The following is a 14,035-nucleotide window of genomic DNA, read 5'->3' as shown; positions in this document are numbered from 1 at the left end:
AGCTATGAGGAGCGATTGAATAAACTCGGTTTGTTCTCACTGGAACGAAGGAGGTTGAGGGGCGACCTGATAGAGGTATACAAAATTATGAGGGGCATAGACAGAGTGGACAGTCAGAGGCTTTTCCCCAGGGTAGAGGGGTCAATTACTAGGGGACATAGGTTTAAGGTGAGAGGGGCAAAGTTTAGAGTAGATGTACGAGGCAAGTTTTTTACGCAGAGGGTAGTGGGTGCCTGGAACTCACTACCGGAGGAGGTAGTGGAAGCAGGGACGATAGTGACATTTAAGGGGCATCTTGACAAATATATGAATAGGATGGGAATAGAAGGATACGGACCCAGGAAGTGTAGAAGATTGTAGTTTAGTCGGGCAGTATGGTCGGCACGGGCTTGGAGGGCCGAAGGGCCTGTTCCTGTGCTGTACATTTCTTTGTTCTTTGTTCTTATGTGTGGCCTCCTACAGCAGCTGGCTAAATGGCTGCTGTATGGGGAGCACACATATTTATACTCTGCCTACTGGGCGGAGCCAGCAGGCAGGGAACTACCCCTGTACCTGTAGTACAGGGCCTTACCACAAATCACCTAATATATACATCAGTCTTGACTACCGCACCCACTACCCTCTGTGTAAAAGAACTTACCTCGTACATATGCTCTAAACCTTGCTCCTCGCACCCTAAACCTATGCCCCATAGTAATTGACCCCTCTACCCTGGGAAAAAGTCTCTGACTATCTGCTCTGTCTGTACCCCTCATAATTTTGTAGACCTCTATCAGGTCGGCCCTCAAACTCCTTCATTCCACTGAGGACAAACCAAGTTTATTCAACCCCTCCTCATAGCTAATGCCCTCCATACCAGGCAACATTCTTGTAAATCTCTTCTGCACCCTCTCTAAAGCCTCCACATCCTTCTGGTAGTGTGGCAACCAGATTAAGTGTGGCCTAATTAAGGTTCTATATAGCTGCAACATGACTAGCCAATTTTTATACTCAATGCCCCGGCCTTCTTGACTACCTTCTCCACCTGTGTTGCCCCTTTCAGTGACCTGTGGACCTGTACTCCTAGATCTCTTTGACTTTCAATACTCTTGAGGGTTCGACAATTCACTGTATATTCCCTACCTGCATTAGACCTTCCAAAATTCCTGACCTCACATTTGTCCAGATTAAACTCCATCTGCCATCTCTCCGTCCAAGTCTCCAGACGATCTAAATCCTGCTGTATCCTCTGACAGCTCTCATCGCTATCCGCAATTCCACCAACCTTTGTGACATTCGCAAACTTACTGATCAGACCAGTTACATTTTCCTCCAAATCTTTTATATGTACTATGAACAGCAATGTACACTGTCCTTGCGGTGCTGGTGGCAGGCCAGGCGGCCAGACGCCAGAGAAGGCCGCTGTAGCGCCAATGCAGGCTGGAGGTGGCACCCCACATGCAGGGGGATGCCACACACACTGAAGATACAGCCACCCATCAGATCGAGGAGGAACCCAGACGGTGAGAAGGAGGACACCTGGTCCCGGTGGCTTGAAGGTCACCTGAACATTTATGCAACCGGTTCATTCCCGGGCTCGAGCAGGGATTTGTGCGACATTTTGCAAGCTACAGCCCACAAATGCATCTTTGAGGTCACAGATGCCCTGCTATCTAGGCAGTAGATTATATTAACTTTGACCTGGACCAACCCCACCCGGATGCCCGGAAAGCAGGATTTTCCTCTATCGATGAATGCCCCAGGTCCAGGGGGTAATTGATGGCAGCGGGGCATCAGGGAGTGCCCTTCATTAACAGGCAGGGGTAGCACCCCGTGAATGTTCAACTCGTGTGTGACCACCACCTCCGGATCATGCACCTGTGTACACGCACCCAGGGCACATGTGTGACAGCGACACGCTGGGACACTCTGAGACCCCTGGCATCTTCAAGGACCACTCCAGGATGACGGGTTTGCTCTTGAGGGATAAGGGGTACTGACTTAGGTCCTGGCTGATGATACTAGTGCAGAGGCCCGGGACCAAGGTGGACACCTAGAACATAGAACATTACAGCGCAGTACAGGCCCTTCAGCCCTCGATGTTGCACTGACCTGTGAAACCACTCTAAAGCCCATCTACACTATTCCATTATCATCCATATGTTTATCCAATGACCATTTGAATGCCCTTAGTGTTGGCGAGTCCACTACTGTTGCAGGCAGGGCATTCCACGCCCTTACTACTCTCTGAGTAAAGAACCTACCTCTGACATCTGTTCTATATCTATCTCCCCTCAATTTAAATCTATGTCCCCTCGTGCTAGACATCACCATCCGAGGAAAAAGGCTCTCACTGTCCACCCTATCCAATCCTCTGATCATCTTGTATACCTCGATGAAGTCACCTCTTAACCTTCTTCTCTCTAACGAAAACAGCCTCAAGTCCCTCAGCCTTTCCTCATAAGATCTTCCCTCCATACCAGGCAACATTCTGGTAAATCTCCTCTGCACCCTTTCCAATGCTTCCACATCCTTCCTATAATGCGGCGACCAGAATTGCACGCAATACTCCAAATGCGGCCGCACCAGAGCTTTGTACAGCTGCAACATGACCTCATGGCTCCGAAACTCAATCTCTCTACCAATAAAAGCTAACACACCGGACGCCTTGTTAACAACCCTCACAACCTGGGTGCCAACTTTCAGGGATCTATGTACATGGACACTGAGATCTCTCTGCTCATCCACACTGCCAAGAATCTTACCATTAGCCCAGTACTCTGTCTTCCTGTTATTCCTTCTAAAATGAATCACCTCACATTTTTCTGCATTAAACTCCATTTGCCACCTCTCAGCCCAGCGCTGCAGCTTATCTATGTCCCTCTGTAACTTGTAACATCCTTCCGCACTGTCCACAACTCCACCGACTTTAGTGTCATCTGCAAATTTACTCACCCATCCTTCTATGCCCTCCTCCAGGTCATTTATAAAAATGACAAACCACAGTGGCCCCAAAACAGATCCTTGTGGTACACCACTAGTAACTGGACTCCAGTCTGAACATTTCCCATCAATCACCACTCTTTGTCTTCTTCCAGCTAGCCAATTTCTGATCCAAACTGCTAAATCACCCTGAATCCCATGCCTCCGTATTTTCTGCGTTAGCCTACTTATCAAATGCTTTACTGAAATCCATATACACCACATCAACTGCTTTACCCTCATCCATCTGTTTGGTCATCTTCTCAAAGAACTCAATAAGGTTTGTGAGGCACGACCTACCCTTCACAAAACCGTGTTGACTATCTCTAATCAAATTATTCCTTTCCAGATGATTATACATCCTATCTCTTATAAACCTTTCCAAGATTTTGCCCACAACAGAAGTAAGGCTCACTGGTCTATAGTTACCGGGGTTGTCTCTACTTCCCTCCTTGAACAGGGGGACAACATTTACTCTCCTCCAGTCTTCTGGCACTATTCCTATAGACAAAGATGACTTAAAGATCAAAGCCAAAGGCACAGCAATCTCCTCCCTTGCTTCCCAGAGAATCCTAGGATTAATCCCATCCGGCCCAGGGGACTTATCTATTTTCACACTTTCCAGAATTGCTAACTCCTCTTCCTTATGAACCTCAAGCCCTTCTAATCTAGTAGCCTGAATCTCAGTATTCTCCTCGACAACACTCTCTTTTTCCTGTGTGAATATTCCTGACGAAAAATATTCATTCAGCACCTCTCCTATCTCCTCGGACTGCACGCACAACTTCCCATTACTGTCCTTGACTGGCCCTACTCATACCCTAGTCATTCTTTTATTCCTGACACATCTATAGAAAGCTTTAGGGTTATCCTTGATCCTACCTGCCAAAGACTTCTCATGTCCCCTCCTGGCTCTTCTTAGCTCTCTCTTTAGGTCCTTCCTAGCTAACTTGTAACTCTCGAGCGCCCTAACTGAACCTTCATGTCTCATCTTTACATAAGCCTCCTTCTTCCTCTTGTAAAGTGTTTCGACTGCTTTAGTAAACCACAGTTCCCTTGCTCGACCACGTCCTCCCTGCCTGACAGGTACATACTTATCAAGGACATGCAGTGGCTGTTCCTTGAACAAGCTCCACATTTCCATTGTGCCCATCCCCTGCAGTTTTCCTCTCCATCCGATGCATCCTAAGTCTTGCCTCATCGCATCATAATTGCCTTTCCCCCAGATATAACTCTTGCCCTGCGGTATATACCTATCCCTTTCCATCACTAAAGTAAACGTAATCGAATTGTTGTCACTATCACCAAAGTGCTCACCTACCTCCAAATCTAACACCTATCCTGGTTCATTACCCAGTACCAAATCCAAAATGGCCTCGCCTCTCGTTGGCCTATCTACATACTGTGACAGGAAACCCTCCTGCACACATTGGACAAAAACGTGCCCATCTAAAGTACTCGAACTATAGCTTTTCCAGTCAATATTTGGAAAGTTAAAGTCCCCCATAACAACTACCCTGTTGCTTTCGCTCCTATCCAGAATCATCTTTGCAATCCTTTCCTCTACATCTCTGGAACTTTTCGGAGGCCTATAGAAAACCCCTAACAGGGTGATCTCTCGTTTCCTGTTTCTAACCTCAGCCCATACTACCTCAGACGAGTCCTCATCAAACGTCCTTTCTGCCATCGTAATACTGTCCTTGACGAACAATGCCACCCCTCCCCCTCTTTTACCACCTTCCCTGAGCTTACTGAAATATCTAAACCCCGGCACCTGCAACAACCATTCCTGTCCCTGTCTCCGAAATGGCCACAACATCGAAGTCCCAGGTACCAACCCATGCCGCAAGTTCACCCACCTTATTCCAGATGCTCCTGGCATTGAAGAAGACACACTTTAAACCACCTTCCTGCCTGCCGGTACACTCCTGCAACTTTGAACTTACTCAAGACCTCACTACTCTCAACCTCCTGTATATTGGAGCTACAATTCAGGTTCCCAAGCCCCTGCTGAACTAGTTTAACCCTCCCGAAGAGCATTCGCAAATTTCCCCCCCAGGATATTGGTACCCCTCTTGTCCAGGTGTAGACCATCCCGTTTGTAGAGGTCCCACCGACCCCAGAATGAGCACCAATTATCCAGTAATCTGAAACCCTCCCTCCTGTAGCCACATGTTCAACTCCTCTCTCTCCCTATTCCTTGTCTCGCTAGCACGTGGAAGGGTAACAATCCAGAGATAATAACTCTGTCCTAGATCTAAGTTTCCATCCTAGCTCCCTGAATTCCTGCCTTACATCCCTATCACTTTTCCTACCTATGTCGTTGGTACCTATGTGGACCACGACTTGGGGCTGCTACCCCTCCCCCTCACCTGCTATAACAAGGCCCATGTTGCCACCCGTGTTGTCATTGGTGCATCGGACTACTTAAAATTTGGTTCCGATGCCTGAACCGCTGTGGTGGTGTGTCGTACACCCCCACCAAAGGGGGTCTCCCTTTGTGGTGGTCTGCTGTGCCCTCCACGACCTGGCACAGCAGTGGGAGGACATGCTTGAGGAGGCGGGATATGAGGCCTCGTCAGATGAGGAGGAGCTGGACCAGGAGGGAATGGTAGACGCACCCGGGGACCCGCAGGTGGAGCTAGAAGATGGAAGATGGGTGGCAGCGAGGGTCCAGCATGCCCAAAAGACCAGGGTTACCCTCACCCTTACCAACCTCTCCTAGGTTGAGACTTCGTCTGTCAGCTGACCACCCTCCCCCGCCGTATCCCCTCTCCCCCCCAGTCACCTTCTTCCTCTCCATCTCCCCCCTGCCCCGTCCAACTACCCAGTTCCACCCTTCCAGGGTCTGTATAACATCAGCCCAGGGTGATGGGCACTGTTTGCGGGTCAATATCCAAGGCAGGACAGTGATGATAACTCGCTATGAGGTTAGCTCTGGTGCTCCTCAGTTTGTGCCAAAGTCTGACTCCTGTCTTTCTGCTGACAGCGCGCTCACCCATCCTCTGAAAAGGGTCTGCATCAGGGGAGTTTGATCTTGGACCACTGCTCCCATGGGGGAATGGGGGAGCGGAGGGCGACGGGGGGTAGGGGTGCAAACAGGTCCGCTGTGAAGATTAATGTGACAGAGGCTGCACATGTATCAGGTGTGACATGTGAAATGGACATTTCCACTTCCCCTAGTTTGACATAGTGACCCCCCCCCCCCCTGCCTCCCGCCACACCTCCCGGTGCCTCCCAGTGCCAACTCCGTGATCCTGTCTCCTGCTCTTTCCTTGTCTAGTTCTATGTCTATGCATGTCCCCAGGGTGCAGTTCAGAGGTGGAGATAGCCTGCTGCTTTCCATTCCCTATGGCCTTTTAAGGCACTTGGGAGACATCCTCTAGAGGGCCTGGAGCCAGAGGGCCCCACCCCACTTGTTGGTGTGACTGGCACCGTCATGAGATCCAGCTGAGTCCTGGGATCCAGTAGACCTCCGACTGCTGACTTCCTTGGATGTTCATGTCTTCACCTGATGTGCATCAGCAACTGCGTGGTGCTCACCTAATGGTGTCCCAGAAGCCTGCCCACTAATGTCGTCCACCAAGGTGTGTGTATCTGTGCTGGTGGAAAGTGAGGTGATAGCTGTGGTGCCTCGATGGTGGTCTCTTTTGGAGCTCTCCTCAGAGGTGATCTCTAGGGAGTCCGGATGGCCCGGCCCGATCAGATGGAGATCCTGTGAGACAATGGACATGTGGTCAGTTCGAGGGAAGAATAATTTTGTCTGACATGAACAACTCACTTGAGACCGGTCATCTGGGTGAAGGGACAGTTGATCCTCACCACAGGCCAACCATGCTGTTGGTGACTGGTCTCTCCTCGGACAACCCCACGATTTCTATGGCCTGTTCCTCATGTGGTGAGAACTCTGATCTCTGGCACCCTCAGTCTTAGCCCTTTCCCACTTATTATGGGCCATCTTCTCCTGTGGGGACAAAAAGAGGGCATTGTGAACCGCATGCTTGATGGATCAGGGGGGTCTATAGCAGGCAGCATGTGTGGGCACCGCAGCTGGACATAAAGGGATTGTGCTGGTGAATGCCTGAAGATTGGATGCGGGGAGGATGTAGATGTCAGCCAGTGATTTGTGGGGTTTGGGAATTTGAGGGCTGGCAGGTGGAACTGATGGCAGGAGAGATGTGGTAACTTACCCTTGCAGCTCGGTGGAGGTCGTTGGTCTTCTTCTGACACTTGACGCTGGTCCTCCTGGTCATACTGCCCGCACTGACAGCCCCCCCACCCCCCAGGTGGCATTGGTGGCACTGCTGCTGGTCTTCCAACCCCTGAGGGGAACAGGATGCCCCATTCTTCATTCAGTGAGTCGAGAAGCATATCCAGGTTGACATTCCCAAAGCGTGGAGCAGGTTTGCATGCTGCCATGCTAATGTGTTGACTGGGAGTGAGTGGAGGGGGAGCATTTAAAAGCAGCTCCCCGTGTTAGTGGCGAGATGCCGAGACGCGAGTCCGACGATTCATACGGGGAGGGAGCCAGTAATGGGGAGAAGCTCATAAGGGCTAATTTCCTGTGTTAAGTGCTGTTAGATACAGCCACAATCCCGGCAATGTGGCCGTTGAGAAACATTCAGTCAATCATACCCTTAGAAATGTTTTCGTTAAATCACGCCCTTGATCTGAATCCAGTGAGAATCTCTAAATTTACAGGTCAGAATTTGATGACTTAGAAAGCTGCTTCAACCTGAGACCTGAACAGGTAAAACCTGTCAGAAACTGCAGCCAGAGCAATAGTGTCCCCCCAGGGCTCACTAGGAAATTTTGGGTCTTCCTTCCATGTTATCCCACCTCACCAACCTGTCTTCTGTCCCAAAGTATTTAACCTGTGCCAGGAAACGCCCAGCCTCAGTTTTATTGGTCGGGCAACTTCTTCCTGACGATCTGCAACCCATTTGCATCAAGAAGTCGGCAAGCAAAATGTCTTTCAATTGACTGAACTTCCCACTTACCATTCCCAGCTGGGCAAGCCACGCATTTTACTGTGTTCCTGCCTGTGAATTAGAATCAAGGTCACAGTGCAGTATTTTGGAGGGAATAAATTTTAATACAAATGCACAGTACTTAAAGGTGTTTGCAGCACCCTTTTCCAAGGAAACGCATAGCAGAGTTTAAGGTTTCTTTCATGATCAGCTTTGTGAAATCTGCAAGTCATAATTAGTTTCTGTTTCAATTTTTTTCAGAACTCTCTTCATTCATTAATGGCAACACTAAGCATGTCAAATCCATTCTTTGTCCGCTGCATCAAACCCAATATCCAGAAGGTAAGCTTCAATTGAATGTGATCCCAACCAGTATATGAGAGCCCCGAGTTAGCACATGTATTATAACTTCTAATAGGTTCCTTGAAACATTTAACACACTAGTCCTCCCTTAGAACTAGAGTTTTCATCGCCCTTACCATTATTTAATTGATTTTTTAAAAATGTTTTTATTGGCTTTTCAGTTTTATATACATTGCATTTTGTGTTTGTTATTGTACAGTACATAAGATTTTCTTCTATTTACAATTTGTCACTGTCTGTCTCGGTGCGCTGTCCTCCTCCCCCCCCTTCCCCCAACACCCCTTGAATACCCTCCCTGCTCATTTGTGGGGGGAGGGGGTGCCCCCCTCTACTTCGATTCTTCCCCTCTTCCCCCTTCTTTCTTGTGAGTTTCCGCAGCGCCACTTTGTGCCCTTATCAATATTGAATAAATGAATTTGAATCAGCTAGTCTATAGTGAAGAGACTGGCTTCCCTTGGCATCAAAGTGTCGCTATAAAATTTAAGTCAATGGAATTCCTGGGGGAAAGCTCTCCACTGGTTGGAGTCATCACTTGCAAAAGGTAGATGTTTTGTGGTTGATGCAGGCCAATCATTTCAACCCAGGACATCACTGTTGCAGAGTTCCTCAGGATGTTCACTGATATTTGCACTGTGTACTGTACCATTTGCAAGTCTTCAGATAATGAAGCAGTCCATTCCCCCATGCAGCAAGACTTAGGCAGATGTGGCGAGATACATTCACGCACACAAGTGCCTAGACAATAACCATCTCCCAACAAGTGAGAATCTAACCACCTCTCCTTGACATTTACCATATTACTGAATCCCTAACTATCAACATACCATTGACCAGACATGTAACTGGATCAGCCACATAATTACTGAAATTACAAGCAAAGGTCAGAGGCTGGGATTATTGCCGAGAGTAACTCACCTCCTGACTCAGAACCTGTCCACTGCCTACAAAGCACAAGTCAGGACCATAAGACCATAAGACATAGGAACAGAATTAGGCCACTTGGCCCATTGAGTCTACTCCGCCATTCAATCATGGCTGATATTTTCTCACCCCATTCTCCTGCCTTCTCCCCATAACCCCTGATCCCCTTATTAATCAAGAATCTATCTATCTCTGTCTTAAAGACACTCAGTGAATTGGCCTCCACACCTTCTGCGGCAAAGGAGTGTCATGGAATACTCCCACTTGCTTGGCTGAGTGCAGCTCCAACAATACTCGAGATGCTCGACACCATCCAGGACAAAGCAACTGTTTGATCTACAAGTCATCTATTCACTGGTGCACAGTAGCAGCAGTGGCTGGGAGTTTCAGGTCCCCAGCAATGTGTTTTCCACCAGTGGGATCTTCTCATCCCGCCAAAGTCCATGGCCATTTACGCTGCTCGCCAGCCACGCCACCAGGGAACCCACCTCGGGGGGCCTAGAAGATCCTATCGGCGAGAAAGGCCGGAAAATTCTCGTCAGTTTGTTTCACCTACAAGATTCAATACTGTAACTTGCTAAGGCTCCTTCAATAGCATCTTCTAAACTGATAATCTCTACCTCCCAGAAGAACAAGGGCAACATATGCATGGAACTGCAACATCTGCATGTTTCGCACGAAACCACAAACTAGCTGATTTGGAATTTTATTGTTATTCCTTTGATGTCTCTGGGTGAATATTCTAGAATTCCCTTCCTAACACCACTCTGGACAGACTGCAGTGGTTCCAGAAGACAGCACACCATCGCTTTCTGTCAGGCAATTGGAATGGGTCATAAATGCTGGCCTAATCAGTGGCGCTGATGTTTCATGCAAGTATATTAGCCTATGCTTCAGAGCATTATATTTTGTGAGCTTTATATTTAAAAAAAATATATATATTTTATTGAAAATTTTTGGTCAACCATCACAGTACATTGTGTATCCTTCACACAATAATATAACAGTATAAATAACAATGACCTGTTTTATAAACAAAGAATAAATAATATAAAACAAAAACGAAAACTAAAACTAAATGGCAACTGCCTTGTCTCAGATAAACACTCTCCAAAAATATGATTTAACAGTCCAATATACAATTATTGATAGCAACGACCTATACATATTATACATATATATATATATTAATAACCCTGAGACTCCTTCTGGTTCCTCCCCCACCCCCCTTCTTCTTTTCTATTCCCTCTATCTTTCTGTGAGGTATTCGACGAACGGTTGCCACCGCCTGGTGAACCCTTGAGCCGATCCCCTTAGGACGAACTTAATCCGTTCCAGCTTTATAAACCCTGCCATGTCATTTATCCAGGTCTCCACCCCCGGGGGCTTGGCTTCCTTCCACATCAACAGTATCCTGCGCCGGGCTACTAGGGATGCAAAGGCCAAAACATCGGCCTCTCTCGCCTCCTGCACTCCCGGCTCTTGTGCAACCCCAAATATAGCCAACCCCCAGCTTGGTTCGACCTGGACCCCAACTACTTTCGAAAGCACCTTTGTCACCCCCACCCAGAACCCCTGTAGTGCCGGACATGACCAGAACATGTGGGTGTGATTCGCTGGGCTTCTCGAGCATCTCGCACACCTATCCTCTACCCCCAAAAATTTACTGAGCCGTGCTCCAGTCATATGCGCCCTGTGTAACACTTTAAATTGAATCAGGCTTAGCCTGGCACACGAGGACGATGAGTTTACCCTACTTAGGGCATCCGCCCACAGCACCTCCTCAATCTCCTCCCCAGCTCTTCTTCCCATTTCCCTTTCAGCTCATCTACCATAATCTCCCCCTCGTCCCTCATTTCCCTATATATATCTGACACCTTACCGTCCCCCACCCATGTCTTTGAGATTACTCTGTCCTGCACCTCATGCGTCGGGAGCTGCGGGAATTCCCTCACCTGCTGCCTCGCAAAAGCCCTCAGTTGCATATATCGGAATGCATTCCCTTGGGGCAACCCATATTTCTCGGTCAGCGCTCCCAGACTTGCGAACTTCCCATCTACAAACAGATCTTGCAGTTGCGTTACTCCTGCTCTTTGCCATATTCCAAATCCCCCATCCATTCTCCCCGGGGCAAACCTGTGGTTATTTCTTATCGGGGACCCCACCAAGGCTCCCGTCTTTCCCCTATGCCGTCTCCACTGTCCCCAAATTTTCAAAGTCGCCACCACCACCGGGCTTGTGGTGTATTTCTTCGGTGAGAACGTCAATGGGGCCGTCACCATAGCTTGTAGGCTAGTCCCCCGACAGGACGCCCTCTCCAATCTCTTCCACGCCGCTCCCTCCTCTTCTCCCATCCACTTACTCACCATTGAGATATTGGCGGCCCAGTAGTACTCACTTAGGCTCGGTAGTGCCAGCCCCCCCCTATCCCTACTACGCTGTAAGAATCCCTTCCTCACTCTCGGGGTCTTCCCGGCCCACACAAAACACATGATACTCTTTTCGATCCTTTTGAAAAAAGCCTTCGTGATCACCACCGGGAGGCACTGAAACACAAAGAGGAATCTCGGGAGGACTACCATTTTAACCGCCTGCACCCTCCCTGCCAGTGACAGGGATACCATGTCCCATCTCTTGAAGTCCTCCTCCATTTGTTCCACCAATCGCGTTAAATTTAACCTATGCAATGTACCCCAATTCTTAGCTATCTGGATCCCCAAGTAACGAAAGTCCCTTGTTACCTTCCTCAGCGGAAAGTCCTCTATTTCTCTGCTCTGCCCCCCTGGATGCACCACAAACAACTCACTTTTCCCCATGTTCAGTTTATATCCTGAGAATTCTCCAAACTCCCGAAGTGTCCGCATTATCTCTGGCATCCCCTCCGCCGGGTCCGCTACATATAACAAATCATCCGCATACAGAGATACCCGGTGTTCTTCTCCTCCTCTAAGTATTCCCCTCCACTTCTTGGAACCCCTCAATGCTATTGCCAGGGGCTCAATCGCCAGTGCAAACAGTAATGGGGACAGAGGGCATCCCTGCCTTGTCCCTCTATGGAGCCGAAAGTATGCAGATCCCCGTCCATTCGTGACCACACTCGCCACTGGGGCCCTATACAACAGCTGCACCCATCCAACATACTCATCTCCAAAACCAAATCTCCTCAGCACCTCCCACAAATAATCCCACTCCACTCTATCAAATGCTTTCTCGGCATCCATCTATCTCCGCTTCCCCCTCTGGTGGGGGCATCATCATTACCCCTAGCAGCCTCCGTATATTCGTATTCAGCTGTCTCCCCTTCACAAACCCGGTTTGGTCCTCATGGACCACCCTCGGGGCACAATCCTCTATCCTCATTGCCATTACCTTGGCCAGAATCTTAGCGTCTACATTTAGGAGGGAAATAGGTCTATAGGACCCGCATTGCAGCGGGTCCTTTTCCTTCTTTAGGAGAAGCGATATCGTTGCCTCAGACATAGTCGGGGGCAGCTGTCCCCTTTCCTTTGCCTCATTAAAGGTCCTCATCAGTAGCGGGGCGAGCAAGTCCACATATTTCCTGTAAAATTCAACTGGGAATCCATCCGGTCCCGGAGCCTTCCCCGCCTGCATGCTCCTAATTCCTTTCACTACTTCCTCTATGTCAATCTGTGCTCCCAGTCCCACCCTTTCCTGCTCCTCCACCTTGGGAAATTCCAGCCGGTCCATAAAGCCCATCATTCTCTCCCTCCCATCCGGGGGTTGAGCTTCGTATAATTTTTTATAAAATGTCTTGAACACTCCATTCACTCTCTCCGCTCCCCGCTCCATCTCTCCTTCCTCATCCCTCACTCCCCCTATTTCCCTCGCTGCTCCCCTCTTCCTCAATTGGTGGGCCAGCAACCTGCTCACCTTCTCCCCATATTCGTACTGTACACCCTGTGCCTTCCTCCACTGTGCCTCTGCAGTACCCGTTGTCAGCAAGTCAAATTCTACGTGTAGCCTTTGCCTTTCCCTGTACAGTCCCTCCTCAGGTGCCTCCGCATATTGCCTGTCCACCCTCAGAAGTTCTTGCAGCAACCGCTCCCGTTCCCTACTCTCCTGCTTTCCTTTATGTGCCCTTATTGATATCAGCTCCCCTCTAACCACTGCTTTCAGCGCCTCCCAGACCACTCCCACCTGGACCTCCCCATTATCATTGAGTTCCAAGTACTTTTCAATGCACCCCCTCACCCTTAGACACACCCCCTCATCTGCCATTAGTCCCATGTCCATTCTCCAGGGTGGGCGCCCTTCTGTTTCCTCCCCTATCTCCAAGTCCACCCAATGTGGAGCGTGATCCGAAATGGCTATAGCCGTATACTCCGTTCCCCTCACCTTCGGGATCAACGCCCTTCCCAAAACAAAAAAGTCTATTCGCGAATAGACTTTGTGGACATAGGAGAAAAACGAAAACTCCTTACTCCTGGGTCTGCTAAATCTCCACGGGTCTACTCCTCCCATCTGCTCCATAAAATCTTTAAGCACCTTGGCTGCTGCCGGCCTCCTTCCAGTCCTGGACCTCGACCTGTCCAGCCCTGGTTCCAACACCGTATTGAAATCTCCCCCCATTACCAACTTTCCCACCTCTAGGTCCGGGATGCGTCCTAGCATACGCCTCATAAAATTGGCATCATCCCAGTTCGGGGCATATACGTTTACCAAAACCACCGTCTCCCCCTGTAGTTTGCCACTCACCATCACGTATCTGCCCCCGCTATCCGCCACTATAGTCTTTGCCTCAAACATTACCCGCTTCCCCACTAATATAGCCACCCCCCTGTTTTTCGCATCTAGTCCCG

General features: G+C 49.0%; 1 protein-coding gene across 1 annotated transcript in view; it reads left to right on the top strand.

Moving 5' to 3' along the window:
• Positions 1-14,035, top strand: part of myo10 (myosin X) — a 366,827-nt gene that overhangs the window by 59,277 nt on the left and 293,515 nt on the right. Inside the window, exon 13 of the mRNA XM_072509536.1 lies at positions 8,193-8,273. Within this exon, the coding sequence (XP_072365637.1) occupies positions 8,193-8,273 (81 nt within the window). The remainder of the gene's footprint in view (positions 1-8,192; positions 8,274-14,035) is intronic.

The sequence above is a fragment of the Scyliorhinus torazame genome, chromosome 6 (assembly GCF_047496885.1).
Source record: "Scyliorhinus torazame isolate Kashiwa2021f chromosome 6, sScyTor2.1, whole genome shotgun sequence".
NCBI lineage: Eukaryota > Metazoa > Chordata > Chondrichthyes > Carcharhiniformes > Scyliorhinidae > Scyliorhinus > Scyliorhinus torazame.
Note: the sequence above shows the minus strand (reverse complement) of the source record. Positions and strands in the feature narration are given on the sequence as shown.